Consider the following 17,219-nt stretch of genomic DNA (forward strand, 5'->3'; position numbering starts at 1 on the left):
CCTACAAGACCCACCACCTCTCTGCTGGAGTTAGATGCTTCCACCTCACTCCTCTTCCCCGACCCAACCATCTCCCTCGTTATAAGCCACGCCATCACTCGGATCACTCGCATTGTCGCATCGAGTTGCACCCCACTGCCGAGTCTGCACGTCTACGTAGCACGTACTACACACCATGGCAGCCATGCAGCGACTTGTGCTCCTTCTGTCCGTGGCGATCGCGGCGTCGGCGCAGGGCCCGGCCGTGGCGCCCGCGGCGCCGACGACGCCCACGACCCCGGCGGCGCCCGCTCCGGCGGCCGGCACGACGAACATCACGGGGGTGCTGGCCAAGGCCGGGCAGTTCAACACCTTCATCCGGCTGCTCAAGTCGACGGGCGTGGCGGCGCAGATCGACAACCAGCTCAACAACAGCTTCGGCAGCGGCATGACGGTGTTCGCGCCCACCGACAACGCCTTCACCTCGCTCGCCTCCGGCACGCTCAACTCGCTGTCCGACAGCCAGAAGAACGCGCTCATCCAGTACCACGTCCTCTCCACCGCCATCCCCATGTCGCAGTTCGACACCGTCAGCAACCCGCTCCGCACGCAGGCCGGCAGCAGCTCGCCCGGCCAGTACCCGCTCAACGTCACCGCCGAGGGCCAGCAGGTCAACATCACCACCGGGGTCGTCAACGCCACCGTCGACAACACGCTCTACACCGGCGACCAGCTCGTCGTCTACCAGGTGAACAAGGTGCTCCTGCCCATGGCCATCGCCGGGACGCCCGCGCCCGCGCCCGCGCCGCTCGCGCCCACCAAGACCAAGGAGAAGACGCCTACGTCGACGGTCGCGGATGCGCCCGAGGCCGAAGCGTCGACGGACACGTCGCTCGCGGCGCCGGCGCGGATCGTCACTGGGGGTGGTGTCGCGGTGGTTCACGTGCTTGCCCTCCTGGCCTGCGTCTGGTGGGGGCTGTGACAGCGCCGCGCCCGATCAGAGTGTGAGCCCCAACCTGAGGTCTAGATCCATGCACGTCGATCTTTTTTGCTCACTTTTCAAAGGTTGTTGGTCTTTTTCGTTTGATTTGTTCTTATTTCAGCTAATTTTTATACCTCTGTAATTGCTAGGGACATGTAAAGTGAAGTGTACTATTACGGGAGTCACATTTTTATGTAATGTTGTTATTAAATAAGTATACATATTTTTGTAGTGTGGTTTTTTTTAACACGGTACAGACGCATACATACGTACATACACTCACCCTATGAATGCATGCACTCACACCCTAGCCCGCGAGCATCTTCGAGAGACTGAGTCAACGCATTATTTTGAGATTGACGAAGTCACCACAAGCGTCTCCATAGTTGACGGGAACGTTTCCTACCACTGAATGAACAACAACAACAACAACAACAACAACAACAACAACAACAACAACAACAACAACAACAACAACAACAACAAAGCCTTTAGTCCCAAACAAGTTGGGGTAGGCTAGAGGTGAAATCCATAAGATCTCGCAACCGACTCATGACTCTGGCACATGGATAGCAAGCTTCTGTGCATTTCTGTCCATAGTTAGCTCTTTGGTGATACTCCAATCCTTCAGGTCTCTCTTAACGGACTCCTCCCATGTCAAATTCGGTCTACCCCGCCCTCTCTTGACATTCTCCACACGCTTTAGCCGTCCGCTATGCACTGGAGCTTCTGGAGGCCTGCGCTGAATATGCCCAAACCATCTCAGACAATGTTGGACAAGCTTCTTTTCAATTGGTGCTACCCCAACTCTATCTCGTATATCATCATTCCAGACTCGATCTTTCCTCGTGTGGACACACATCCATCTCAATATACGCATCTCCGCCACACCTAACTGTTGACATGTCGCCTTTTAGTCGGCCAACACTCAGCGCCATAGAACATTATGGGTCGAACCGCCGTCCTGTAGAACTTGCCTACCACTGAATGAACATCGTCGAAAAACCTGAAATAAGTCTAGAAAATACGAGCACGGGTATAAATCTAAAACTTGAACCTTGGTGGGCTTGTTCTACCTAAAAACCTTAACCATTTGAACTAGGCTAAGTTTGCCTTTTATAGGGCGGTTGGTATGTTTATCATAGACTATGCATCTGCTTGACAAAGGCATGAGCAATATCTTTTGTCAAAGACACATCTTCTATAGATTGTATAAACAGATGACGTGATAGACATACGTGTGCATGCCATTTTCTTATGTCAAATAATACATGATGTTAGCCATGTGACTTAAACTTGATTCCTCTAATTCCTGCATGAATCTCAAGTTCTCAACACAAATACATTTGGAGAAACGCCTTAGATGTAAGAAAATACAAGGCAACTCTAGCATAGTCACAGTATTGACAGCCTCCATAACATATATGAAGCCTGCTTCATAATGTTTTGGATGCTCTGTGAAACATCGAGTCGCCGAAATGCGGCCTCTATTTCTTTTATGTTTTCTTCTTTCTACCCTATTTGCAATAATTTAGATGAAACAATTCAATAATTCAACAAATATTATTACAAACTATTAATCTGGATACATAAAATAATCCAAATTAACAAAAAAAATCCGATAAAATAAACTGCTCAAGAAAAAAATAAATGAATTTAAAAAATACACACTTTCTCCCAGCTAGCTGCAAATGGTGCTCATTGAGATCCTCCTAAAGATGGAAGGCCCGATCTTCAGCGGCACGTGTGCCTACAATGCCTGACCGTTGTGCCAATACCTTCATAGTTGAAAGAACATGCGGTGCTCCCATGTTTGGTTTTGGTAATTAATGACAATCTCTATGGACTAATGGTTGCCTTGAGTTATATTTGAAGGATTTGTCCATAGGCTTTTCTTGGAGTCCATTTGTTGGTTTCAAGGAGAGTTTGTGATAACCAAGGTGCTATTCAAGGAATTACCTAAAGATTGGTCATGTGAGAGGCTGATCAAGACTAAGTCAAAGAGTGAATCAAGTTGATCAACACACAAAGCATAAAAGATGTACCGAGAGGGATCAAGTGATCCCATGGTATGGTAAGCACAGTCAATTACGCTTTGTGTACTAACCCATGGTCTTCGTGAGAGTTCTTTGTGGGGTTAGGTTGCAGTGTGCACGTTCAAGTGATGCATCACGAAGAGATCTAGTGCTTGCAGATTGCCGTCCATTGTGGTGACAATGGACTTGTGAAGATGTGATGAAGAGTGGCTCACCCATAGTGGAGTATGGGGGAGCAATCTACTAGTGTTCGCCGAGCCAACGCAATCAAGAAAGGTGGTCCAACTTGAGGAAGTCAAGATCGTCTACATCTAGCTTAAGTGGACTATGTGCAAGGAAAAGGTTTGGCCTTGATAGGTTCTCTATTTTACCGGTCTCATGGTGGTAGTTTGGAGGTCGGGTTATAGGATCGATTGCTGTACTATCAAGGGGGGCTCTCAAGTGAGTAGCTTGATCATATCGTACATAGAGAGCTCAAACCATTGCATGCTTGCATCATCTTTCTTGGTTCTTGTTTGATTTTCTCCTTTTGAGATTCGGAGCTTATGGTCATCTTTTTGACAAGCTCGAGTTCATCGAAAACAGAGTTCACATGCTTGTTCTTTTGCGTTTTCGGTGTTGGAGGTTTTACCGGTCTTATTCGAGGAAGGGTTCTCACCATTTTCTTACGGGCCTTTTCTAATTCCCTTCTTATTGTTATTTCTATCAATATTGTGTTAGCACTTGTTGCTAGCTTTCCAACAAACTTGGTTTCGTTGAATTCGGAGTCCGTTTGCAGAAGTTGTGTCAGTTTTGGTGTCCTTAAAAAGGCTGCAGTGGTACTACCGCTCAAGGGAGCGGTACTACCGCTTGGAGGGGATGTAATTTTTTACTACCGCTCTTGGGAGCAGTACTACTGCGGCTACTTCCGCTCCGAACCAAAAAATCGTCATAAGTCCAGCGGTGGTAGGCACGAATGTATTTTTTAGTACCGCTTGCAAGCAGTAGTACCGCTACCCTTAGCGATAGTACCGCTACCCATAGCGGTAGTACCGTGAGGACGAGCCGTAGTACCGCTCCGACGGTTCTACCGGCCTTTTGTTTTTTCAAAGGGCTTCCACTGCCCTAGCGGTAGTACCGCTCCCATGAGCGGTAGTACCGCTCTGTGCGGGTTGTAAGCATAACGGTTGGATTTTTCCCCACCTATAAAAAAGGGTCTTCTTCTCCAATGAACCTTATCCTTTGAGCTCGTGTCTTCCCCCATTGTTGACCTTCTTCGAGCTTGCTATCTCTCAATCCCTCCATGGATACTTTCTAGTTTTTTGTGGGGGGGAGAGGAGATCTAGATCCACATTTCCACCAATCACTTTCTCTATGTGAGGGGAACCCCTTGGATCTAGATCTTGGAGTTCTTGGTGTTCTCCTTCTTGTTCTTCCTCTCATTTTCTTCCCTAGCATTAGTTGCTTGGGTGGGATTTGGGAGAGAAGGACTAGGGCACTCTGTGTGCCCTTGCCATTGCATTTGGTGCATTGGTTTGAGTTCTCCATGGTGATACGTGGAAGTTACAAGTTGAGAAGCTTATTACTCTTGGGTGCTTGGTACCCTTGAGCTTGTTCCTCTTGGGTGCTTGGGCGCCCTAGATGGTTGGTGGTGTTCGGAGCTCAATCATTGTGGTGTAAAGCTCCGGGCAAGCGTCGGGGTCTCCAATTAGGTTATGGAGATCACGCCGAGCAATTTGACGGGTACCGGTGACCGCCCCCAAGGGTTGCCAAAGTGTACTGGTTCAGTGACTGATAACCCACAAGTATAGGGGATCGCAACGGTTTTCGAGGATAGAGTATTCAACCCAAATTTATTGATTCGACACAAGGGGAGCCAAAGAATATTCTCAAGTATTAGCAGTTGAGTTGCCAATTCAAGCACACCTGGATGACTTAATATCTGCAGCAAAGTATTTAGTAGAAGAGTAATATGGAAGTAAAGGTAACAGTGGCAAAAGTAACAGTAGCAATTTTGTAGTAATTGTGACAGTGGAAACGGTAAAGTAACTAAACAAAGATCAATATGTGAAAAGCTCGTAGGCATTGGATCAGTGATGGATAATTATGTCGGATGCGATTCCTCATGCAATAGTTATAACATAGGGTGACACAGAACTAGCTCCAGTTCATCAATGTAATGTAGGCATGTATTCCGAATATAGTCATACATGCTTATGGAAAAGAACTTGCATGACATCTTTTGTCCTACCCTCCCATGGCAGCGGGGTCCTATTGGAAACTAAGGGATATTAAGGCCTCCTTTTAATAGAGTACCGGACCAAAGCATTAACACTTGGTGAATACATGAACTCCTCAAACTACGGTCATCACCGGAAGTGGTCCCGATTATTGTCACTTTGGGGTTGCCGGATCATAACACATAATAGGTGACTATTGACTTGCAAGATAGGATCATATTCATGAAAATATAATAGGTTCAGATCTGAAATCATGGCACTCGGTCCCTAGTGACAAGCATTAAGCATAGCAAAGTCATAGCAACATCAATCTCAGAACATAGTGGATACTAGGGATCAAACCCTAACAAAACCAACTCGATTACATGGTAAATCTCATCCAACCCATCACCGTCCAGCAAGCCTATGATGGAATTACTCACGCACAGTGGTGAGCATCATGAAATTGGTGATGGATGATGGTTGATGATGACGACAGCGACGGATTCCCCTCTCCGCAGCACCGAACGAACTCCAGATCAACCCTCCCAAGAGAGATTAGGGCTTGGCGGCGGCTCCGTATCGTAAAACGCGATGAATCCTTCTTTTTTTCTCCCCGAATGTGAATATATAGAGTTGGATTTGAGGTCGGTGGAGCATCAGGGGGCCCACGAGGCAGGGGGGCGCGCCCAGGGGGTAGGGCGCGCCCCCCACCCTCATGGACAGGGTGTGGGCCCCTGTCCTTGATTCTTTCGCCAGTATTTTTTATTAATTCCAAAAATATACTCCGTGGAGTTTCAGGTCATTCCGAGAACTTTTATTTCTACACAAAAATAACACCATGGCAATTCTGCTGAAAACAACGTCAGTCCGGGTTAGTTCCATTCAAATCATGCAAGTTAGAGTCCAAAACAAGGGCAAAAGTGTTTGTAAAAGTAGATACATTGGAGACGTATCAACTCCCCCAAGCTTAAACCTTTGCTTGTCCTCAAGCAATTTAGTTGACAAACTGAAAGTGATAAAGAAAAACTTTTACAAACTCTGTTTGCTCTTTTTGTTACAAATATGTAAAGCCAGCATTCAAGTTTTCAGCAAAGATTATGAACTAAACTCATTCACAATAACACTTAGGTCTCATGTTTACTCATATCAATGGCATAATCATCTAGCGAGCAATAAAAATAAATCTCAGATGACAACACTTTCTCACAATAATCATAATATGATATAACAAGATGGTATCTCACTAGCCCTTTCTGAGACCGCAAAACATAAATGCAGAGCACCTCTGAAGATCAAGGACTGACTAAACATTGTAATTCATGGTAAAAGAGATCCAGTCATAGTCATACTCAATATAAATTAATATAATGGATGCAAATGACAGCGGTGCTCTCCAACTGGTGCTTTTTAATAAGAGGATGATGACTCAACATAAAAGTAAATAGATAGGCCCTTCGTAGAGGGAAGCAGGGATTTGCAGAGGTGCCAGAGCTTGAGTTTTGAAATAGAGATAAATAATATTTGAGTGGCATACTTTCATTGTCAACATAACAACCGAGAGATCTCAATATCTTCCATGCTACACACATTATAGGCGGTTCCCAAACAGGATGGTAAAGTTTATACTCCCCCACCACGAACCAACAAGCATCGATGCATGGCTTGCCCGAAACAACGGGTGCCTCCGACTAACAACAATCCTGGGGGAGTTTTGTTTGCAATTATTTTTTTGATTTGAGCATGGGACTGGGCATCCCGGTTACCGGCCATTTTCTCATGAGTGAGGAGCGGAGTCCACTCCTCGTGAGAATAACCAACCTAGCATGGAAGATAGACATCCCTAGTTGATACATGAGCTGTTCGAGCATACAAAACAGAATTTCATTTGAAGGTTTAGAGTTTGGCACATACAAATTTACTTGGAATGGCAGGTAGATACCGCATATAGGAAGGTATGGTGGACTCATATGGAACAACTTTGGGGTTTATGGATTTTGGATGCACAAGCAGTATTCCAGTTTAGTACAAGTGAAGGCTAGAAAAAGACTGGGGAGCGACCAACTAGAGAGCGACAACATTCATGAACATGCATTAAAATTGATAGACATCGAGTTCAAGCATGAGTAGGATATAATCCACCATGAACATAAATATCGTGGAGGCTATGTTGATTTTGTTTCAACTGCATGTGTGAACATGTGCCAAGTCAAGTCACTTGAATCGTTCAAAGGAGGATACCACCCTATCATACCACATCACAACCATTTTAATAGCATGTTGGCACGCTAGGTAAACCATTATAAACTCCTAGCTAATTAAGCATGGCATAAGCAACTATAATCTCTAATTGTCATTGCAAACATGTTTCATTCATAATAGGCTGAATCAGGAATGATGAACTAATCATATTTACAAAAACAAGATAGGTCGAGTTCATACCAGCTTCTCCCATCTCAATCAGTCCATCATATATCGTCATTATTGCCTTTCACTTGCACGATCGAACGGTGTGTATAATAATATTGCACGTGCATTGGACTAAGATGGGATATGCAAGCATTTAATTCAAGGGAGAAGACAAGGTAATATGGGCTCTTGGTTAATTCAACAATAAAGCATATGAGAGCCACTCAACGTTTTCATCATGGTCTTCTCCTCTCGACCCCCAAAGAAAAGAAAAGAAATAAAACTATTTACACGGGAAAGCTCCCAACAAGCAAAAGAAGAACGAGAAATCTTTTTGAGTTTTATTTTAATATTACTACTACAAGCATGGAAATTAAACTAGCTAAAAGCTACAACTATTTTTGTTTGTTTCACTTAAGATTTTTCAAACACACAAGAAGAAGACTTAGAAAAGAAAATAAACTAGCATGGATAGTACAATGAAAAAGTATGAGCACCGACAACTGGAATGAGTGTGTGAACATGAATGTAATGTCGGTGTGAAATACGTACTCCCCCAAGCTTAGGCTTTTGGCCTAAGTTGGTCTATGGCCACTGCTGGCCTGGCGGATATCCAAAGTCGTAGTCGGGGTTGTACTGAGATGCAACAAATACTACCTGACGAGCTGCAGCTTGGAGGCGAGCTGCCTCTGTCCTCCTCTCATATTCGTTTGCCTCCTCCCTGGTTATAAAGTATCTCCTTTTTGCCTGAAAGTCAAAGAAAGTGGGATCAGGGAGAGCAACATGGACAGTACGCCATCTGTCAAAGATTAGTCGGTACTAGAGGAACTGTTCATTCCTCTCAAGAAACTGATGGCTAACCGTGGCACTATAATCTAGATAAGCAGGAGGCAACTCCATGTCACTTCCATGTATGGGTACACCAAGATAATTAGCTACACGAGTTGCATAAATCCCACCAAACAAATCTCCACATGTACCATTAAGATGCAACCTTCATGCAACAATGGCCCCCAAGTTATATTGTTTATCACCTAATACCGCACTCTTGAGGACACTAAGATCAGGAACACAGATGTGACAAGCTTCACCTTTACCGTTAATGCATCTACCTATAAAGAGAGCAAAATAATGTATGGAGGGGAAATGAATGCTCCCTATGGTAGCTTGTGTGATTTCTCTGGATTCACCCATAGTGATACTAGCAAGAAAGTCTTTATATTCAGATTTACGAGGTTCACTAACATTGCCCCACTGCGAGAGTTTACAAGCAGTGCTAAAATCTTCTAGGTCCATGGTATATGATTTATCATAGATCGAATAAGACAGTGTGAGAATTGCGCGAAGATGTAAATTTAAACCTTCTCACAAAGGAATTAGTAAGGTAGTAGCATTGTAGGCGCTTATCTGACACGAAGTCCTCAAGATCAGCATTACACACATATGCCGCAAATTCATCCTTGATGCCTGCTTGGACCATAAACTCCTCTGATGGCCATTCACAAGGATGTACTTGAGCTTCCCTCGGTGGTTCATCATTTGGCTCACGTATCGCGAGCCTTGGTTCTTGTTTCCTTGAGGAACCACCTTGGTATATTTTTCTATGCATTGTTTCTTTCTCTGAAAAATTTCTGAAATTTTTAGTGACTCAAAATAAAAGTGAACCAAACTCAACAAAATTGATAGCAACTACTCCAACAAGTGCCTAGAGACTATATCATGCATTAGAACTACTTGGGACCATATAAATTTGACATGCAAGCTCAAGAACAGGGTCTCCTTAGCAGCAAAAATTTGCAATGAATAAAGCACTAGAACAAAAACTAATTGGACCACTGGAGGAGTTGCATACCGAAGAACAATCCCCCAAAGCAGTTTTGTGAGTGGAGCTTTGAGCAAGGAGATCGAAAATGGCAGCAAGATGAGCTAGAACTCGTGCTTGAGCTAGTTGGTGATTTTTTTGGGAGGAAAGAAGGAGCGTGTGGGTGCTGGAATAAGTGGAGGGGGTCCACCAGGGGCCCATGAGGCAGGGAGGCGCGCCCTAGACCCTCGTGTCCAGGTGCTGGCTCCCCCTGATGTGTTCTTAGTGCCAGATATTCTCAAATATTCTAGAAAAAATCATATTTCATTTTCAGGGCATTTGGAGAACTTCTATTTTCGGGGTATTTTTTATTGCAAGGATAATTCAGAAAATAGACAGAAAATACTATTTTTGCTTTATTTAATCTAAAAAACAGAGAGTAAAAGGAGGGTACAGAGAGTTGTGCTTTCTAACTTCACCCATCTCATGCTCATCAAAAGGAATCCACTAACAAGGTTGATCAAGTCTTGTTAACAAACTCATTCCGAATTGCATGAAACCGGAGAATTTTCAAATAGAACTAGGTTACCTCAACGGGGATATGTACATCCCCAATAATAAGAATATCATATTTCTTCTTGACAGTAGGAAGAGAAAATTCAAAACCTCCAATAATAATCGATGAAAATTTTCCAATAGAATTGATACTGTGAAGTTGAGGTTGTTTCCTCGGAAAGTGTACCGTATGCTCATTACCATTAACATGAAAAGTGACATTGCCTTTGTTGCAATCAATAACAGCCCCTGCAGTATTCAAAAAGGGTCTACCAAGGATAATCGACATACTATCGTCCTCGGGAATATCAAGAATAACAAAGTCCGTTAAGATAGTAACGTTTGCAACCACAACAGGCACATCCTCACAAATACCGACAGGTATAGCGGTTGATTTATCGGTCATTTGTAAAGATATTTTAGTAGGTGTCAACTTATTCAATTCAAGTCTACGATATAAAGAGAGAGGCATAACACTAACACCGGCTCCAAGATCACATAAAGCAGTTTTAACATAGTTTCTTTTAATGGAGCAAGGTATACTTGGTACTCCTGGATCTCCTAGTTTCTTTGGTATTCCACCTTTGAATGTATAATTAGCAAGCATGGTGGAAATTTCATCTTCCGGTATCTTTCTTTTATTTGTAACAAGATCCTTCATATACTTAGCATAAGGATTCATTTTAAGCATATCAGTAAAACGCATACGCAAAACGATAGGTCTAATCATTTCAGTAAAGCGCTCAAAATCCTCATCATCCTTTTTCTTGGATGGTTTAGGAGGAAAAGGCATGGGTTTCTGAACCCATGGTTCTCTTTCTTTACCGTACTTCCTAGCAACGAAGTCTCTTTTATCATAATGTTGATTCTTTGATTGTGGGTTATCAAGATCAACCGCAAGTTCAGCCTCTACATCATTATTATTGCTAGGTTGAGCATCAACATGAACATCATCATTAACATTATCACTAGGTTCATGTTCATTACCAGATTGTGTTTCAGCATCAGAAATAGAAATATCATTGGGATTCTCAGGTGTGTCATCAACAGGTTCACTAGAAGCATGCAAAGTCCTATCATTTTTCTTCTTCTTCTTCTTTTTAGAAGGACTAGGTGCATCAATATTAGTTCTCTGAGAATCTTACTCAATTCTCTTAGGGTGGCCCTCAGGATACGAAGGTTCCTGAGTCATTCTACCACCTCTAGTCATAACTCTAACAACATTATCATTTTTCTTACTATTTAATTCATTGAGAAAATCATTTTGAGCTTTAAGCACTTGTTCTACTTGAGTGGTAACCATAGAAGCATGTTTACTAATGAGTTTAAGTTCACCTTTAACTCTAGACATATAATCACTCAAGTGTTCAATCATATAAGCATTGCATTTCAATTGGCTACCAACATAAGCATTGAAGTTTTCTTGTTTAACAATAAAATTATCAAACTCATCCAAGCATTGACTAGCAGTCTTATAACGAGGAATATCACCTTCATCAAAGCTATAGAGAGAATTTACCTTTACTACCTGTGTCGGGTTATCAAGACCATGTATTTCTTCAATAGGCGGTAAATTCTTAACATCTTCAGCTTTAATGCCCTTTTCTTTCATAGATTTATTTGCCTCTTGCATATCTTCAGGACTGAGAAATAGAATACTCCTTTTCTTCGGGGTTGGCTTACGAGTTGGTTCAGGAAGTGTCCAATTGTTTTCATTAGTCAAAATATTATTCAATAGCAATTCAGCTTGATCAACTGTTCTTTCCTGAAAACACAACCATCACAACTATCTAGGTGGTCTCTAGAAGCATCGATTAGTCCATTATAAAAGATATCAAGTATTTCATTTTTCTTGAGAGGATGATCAGGCAAAGCATTAAGTAATTGGAGAAGCCTCCCCCAAGCTTGTGGGAGACTCTCTTCTTCAATTTGCACAAAATTATATATTTCCCTTAAAGCAGCTTATTTCTTATGAGCGGGGAAATATTTAGCAGAGAAGTAATAAATCATATCCTGGGGACTACACACACAACCAGGATCAAGAGAATTAAACCATGTTTTAGCATCACCCTTTAATGAGAATGGAAATAACTTAAGAATATAGTAGTAATGAGTTTTCTCATCATTAGTGAACAGGTGGCTCTATCGTTTAACTTAGTAAGATGTGCCACAACAGTTTCAGATTCATAGCCATATAAAGGATCAGATTCAACCAAAGTAATTATCTCAGGATCGACAGAGAAATCATAATCCTTACCAGTAACACAGATAGATGAAGTAGCAAAAGCAGGGTCGTATTTCATTCTAGCATTCAGAGACTTTTCTTTCAGCTTAGCTAATAATTTCTTAAGATCAGATCTATCATTGCAAGCAAGAAAATCTCTGGCAGTTTCTTCATCCATAACATAATCCTCAGGCACAATAGGCAATTCATATCTAGGAGGAGAATCTTCATCATCACTTTCATCAATATTATCAGTTTCAATAATTTCATTCTCTCTAGCCCTAGCAAGTAGTTCATCAAGAAATTCACCTAATGGCACAATATTATCAAGCATAGAAGTAGTTTCATCATAAGAATCACGCATAGCAGAAGTGGCATCATCAATAACATGCGACATATCAGAATTAATAGCAGAAGCAGGTTTAGGTGTCGCAAGTTTACTCAAAATAGATGGTGAATCAAGTGCAGAGCTAGATGGCAGTTCCTTACCTCCCCTCCTAGTTGAGGGAAAAATCTTAGTTCTTTCGTCTTTCAAGTTCCTCATAGTGATCAGCAGATATAAATCCCAAGTGACTCAAAGAATAGAGCTATGCTCCCCGGCAACGGCGCTAGAAAATAGTCTTGATAACCCACAAGTATAGGGGATCACAACAGTTTTCGAGGGTAGAGTATTCAACCGAAATTTATTGATTAGACACAAGGGGAGCCAAAGAATATTCTCAAGTATTAGCAGTTGAGTTGTAAATTCAACCACACCTGGATAACTTAATATCTGCGGCAAAGTATTTAGTAGCAAAGTAATATGGAAGTAACGTTAACAGTGGAAAAAGTAACAGTAGCAGTTTTGTAGTAATTGTGACAGTGGCAATGGTAAAGTAACTAAGCAAAGATCAATATGTGAAAAGATCGTAGGCATTGGATCAGTGATGGATAATTATGTCAGTTGCGATTCCTCATGCAATAGTTATAACATAGGGTGACACAGAACTAGCTCCAGTTCATCAATGTAATGTAGGCATGTATTCCGAATATAGTCATACGTGCTTATGGAAAAGAACTTGCATGACATCTTTTGTCCTACCCTCCCATGGCAGCAGGGTCCTATTGGAGACTAAGGGATATTAAGGCCTCCTTTTAATAGAGTACCGGACCAAAGCATTAATACTTTGTGAATACATGAACTCCTCAAACTACGGTCATCACCGGGAGTGGTCCCGATTATTGTCACTTCGGGGTTGCCGGATCATAACACATAGTAGGTGACTATTGACTTGCAAGATAGGATCAAGAACTCACATATATTCATGAAAACATAATAGGTTCAGATCTGAAATCATGGCACTCGGGCCCTAATGACAAGCATTAAGCATAGCAAAGTCATAACAACATCAATCTCAGAACATAGTGGATACTAGGGATCAAACCCTAACAAAACTAACTCGATTACATGGTAAATCTCATCCAACCCATCACTGTCTAGCAAGCCTACGATGTAATTACTCACGCACGGCAGTGAGCATCATGAAATTGGTGATGGAGGATGGTTGATGATGACGATGGCGACGGATTCCCCTCTCCAGAGTCCCGAACAAACTCTAGACCAACCCTCCCGAGAGAGATTAGGGCTTGGAGGTGGCTCCGTATCGTAAAACATGATGAATCCTTCTCTCTGATTTTTTTCTCCCCGAACGTGAAGATATATTGTTGGAGTTGAGGTCGGTGGAGCATCAGGGGGCCCATGAGGCAGGGGGCGTGCCCGGGGGGTAGGGCGCGCCCCCACCCTCGTGGACAGGATGTGGGGCCCCTGGCCTTGATTCTATCGCCATTATTTTTTATTAATTCCAAAAATATTCTCCGTGGAGTTTCAGGTCATTCTAAGAACTTTTATTTCTGCACAAAAATAACACCATGGCAATTCTGCTGAAAATAACATCAGTCCGGGTTAGTTCCATTCAAATCATGCAAGTTAGAGTCCAAAACAAGGGCAAAAGTGTTTGGAAAAGTAGATACGATGGAGACGTATTAGTGACTGCCCCAAGGGTTGCCATTTGTACGAGCACTACTAGGGAAAAGCCTATACACATAATATTACCAGCAGCGCGCTTTAAAAAAAGGCGCTGCTGCTACTTAGCAGTAGCGCGCTCCAACATGATGCACTGCTGAAACAAATTTAGCAGTAGCGCTGCCCCAATAAGATGCGCTACTGCTATAATTGCCACGACCCTGCCGCCAAGCTAGTTATAGCAGCAGCACATTAATACAAAGAGCACTACTGATACAGATCATAGCAGTAGTGCTTTCTCTCAATACGCGCTACTGCTAAGTTTACTACAAAAATTTAGTCCCACCTCGCTCCGCGAACAGGGTTTTTACCACCTTAAATATGTTACTTCTCAAACTATCACATCCACTTGGTCTTCATTGAACTCTATGTGTAGAATTTGTGGCCGCAATATGAGTCTTCTCCGGTTTCTAAACAGGTGAGGACTCATATTGACAATTCAGAGTGTACACAAAAAGATCATTGATGATCAATGTATTTTTGATGTATATTTTTACATGTTTACACATAGCAGTAACGTGTTTTGGCCGAAACGCGCTACTATTAGGTCGTTCATGAAGGAAATATGCCCTAGAGGCAATAATAAAGTTATTATTTATTTCCTTATTTCATGATAAATGTTTATTATTCATGCTATAATTGTATTAACCAGAAACTTAGTACATGTATGAATACATAGACAAAACAAAGTGTCCCTAGTATGCCTCTACTTGACTAGCTCCTTTATCAAAGATGGTTATTTTTCCTAACCATATACATGGTCATTTGATGAACGGGATCACATCATTAGGAAAATGATGTGATGGACAAGACCCATTCCTTAGCTTGGCATTATGATCATTACAGTTTCATTGCTACTGCTTTCTTCATAACTTATACATGTTCCTCAGACTATAAGATTATGCAACTCCCGAATACCGGAGGAACACCTTGTGTGCTATCAAAGGTCACAACGTAACTAGGTGATTATAAAGATGCTCTACAGGTGTCTCCGATGGTGTTTGTTGAGTTGGCATAGATCGAGATTAGGATTTGTCACTCCGTGTATCATAGAGGTATCTCTGGGCCCTCTCGTTAATGCACATCACTATAAGCCTTGCAAGCAATGTGACTAATGAGTTAGTTACGGGATGATGCATTACGGAACGAGTAAAGAGACTTGCCGGTAACGAGATTGAACTAGGTATTGAGATACCAATGATCGAATCTCGGGCAAGTAACATACCGATGACAAAGGGAATAACGTATGTTGTTATGTGGTTTGACCGATAAAGATCTTCGTAGAATATGTGGGAGCCAATATGAGCATCCAGGTTCCGCTATTGGTTATTGACCGGAGACATGTCTCGGTCATGTCTATATAGTTCTAGAACCCGTAGGGTCCGCACGCTTAACATTCGATGACATTTGTATTATGAGTTATGTGATTGATGACCGAAGTTTGGCCGGAGTCCCAGATGAGATCGGGGACATGACGAGGAGTCTCGAAGTGGTCGAGAGGTAAAGATCGATATATTGGAAGGCTATATTCGGACATCGGAAAGGTTCCGAGTGATTCGGGTATTTTTGGGAGTACCGGAGAGTTACAGGAATTCGCCGGGAGAAGTATTGGGCCTTATTGAGCCATACGGGAATAGAGGAGGCAGGCCAAAGGGAAGGAGGCGCGCTCCCCCCCCCCCATGGGTCCTAATTGGACTAGGGGAAAGGGGGCGACGCCCCCACTTGCCCTTTCCTACTCCCTCTCTCTTTCCCTCTTTCTTCTGTCCTACTCCGGAAAGGAAAAGGGGAATCCTACTAGGACTTGGGAGTCCTAGTAGGACTCCCCACACTTGGCGCGCCCCCTCTAGGGTTGGCCTCCTCCTCCACCCTCCTTTATATACGTGGTCAGGGGACACCCCAAAGGGACAACACAAGTTGATCATTGATCTCTCTTAGCCGTGTGCGATGCCCCCCTCCACCATAATCCACCTCAGTTATATCGTTGTGATGATTAGGCGAAGCCCTGCATCGGTAGCATCATCATCACCATCATCACGCCGTTGTGCTGACGAAACTCTCCCTCGACACTTTGCTGGATCGGAGTTCATGGGACGTCACCGAGCTGAACGTGTGCAGATCGCGGAGGTGCCGTATGTATTAGGATCGGTCGATCGTGAATACGTACGACTACATCAACCACGTTGTCATAATGCTTCCGCTTTAGGTCTACGAAGGTACATGGACAATACTCTCCCCTCTCATTGCTATGCATCACCTTGATCTTGCGTGTGCGTAGGAATATTTGTTGAAATTACTACGTTCCCCAACAGTGGCATCAGAGCCAGGTTTATGCGTAGATGTTATATGCACGAGTATAACACAAGTGAGTTGTGGGCGATAATAGTCATACTGCTTACCAGCATGTCATACTTTGATTCGGTGGTATTGTTGGATGAAGTGGCCCGGACCGACATTACGCGCACGCTTACGCGAGACTGGTTCTACCGACGTGCTTCGCACACAGGTGGTTGGTGGGTGTCAGTTTCTCCAACTTTAGTTGAATCGAGTGTGGCTACGCCCGGTCCTTATTGAAGGTTAAAACAATACATACTTGACGAAAAATCGTTGTGGTTTTGATGCGTACGTAAGAACGGTTCTTGCTCAGCCCGTAGCAGCCACGTAAAACTTGCAACAACAAAGTAGATGACGTCTAACTTGTTTTTGCAGGGCTTGTTGTGATGTGATATGGTCAAGACGTGATGGGATATAAGTTCTTGTATGAGATGATCATGTTTTCTTAAAGTTATCGGCAACTGGCAGAAGCCTTATGGTTGTCTCTTTATTGCATAAGATGCAAGCGCCAAATAATTTCTTTACTTTATCGCTATGCGATAGCAATAGTTGCAAGAGCAATAGTTGGCGAGACGTCCATGTGGAGACACGTTGATAGAGATCAGGATGATGGAGATCATGGTGTCATGCCGGTGACGATAG

The 17,219-nt window shown here is 43.0% G+C and overlaps 1 protein-coding gene across 1 annotated transcript; it reads left to right on the forward strand.

Annotated features, from left to right (window-relative positions):
* The first annotated feature begins 40 nt into the window (after window positions 1-40).
* On the forward strand, window positions 41-1,207 carry LOC119275032 (fasciclin-like arabinogalactan protein 11). The gene has a single exon (XM_037555802.1). The coding sequence runs from the start codon at window positions 176-178 to the stop codon at window positions 959-961; it is 786 nt and encodes a 261-aa protein (XP_037411699.1). The 5' UTR covers window positions 41-175; the 3' UTR covers window positions 962-1,207.
* Window positions 1,208-17,219: the final 16,012 nt, after the last annotated feature.

This window comes from Triticum dicoccoides, chromosome 3B (assembly GCF_002162155.2).
Source record: "Triticum dicoccoides isolate Atlit2015 ecotype Zavitan chromosome 3B, WEW_v2.0, whole genome shotgun sequence".
In the NCBI taxonomy this organism is placed as follows: domain Eukaryota; kingdom Viridiplantae; phylum Streptophyta; class Magnoliopsida; order Poales; family Poaceae; genus Triticum; species Triticum dicoccoides.

Coding starts and splice junctions, on each gene's coding strand:
- LOC119275032 (XM_037555802.1), top strand. CDS start 176: ATGGCAGCCATGCAGCGACTTGTGCTCCTTCTGTCCGTGGCGATCGCG.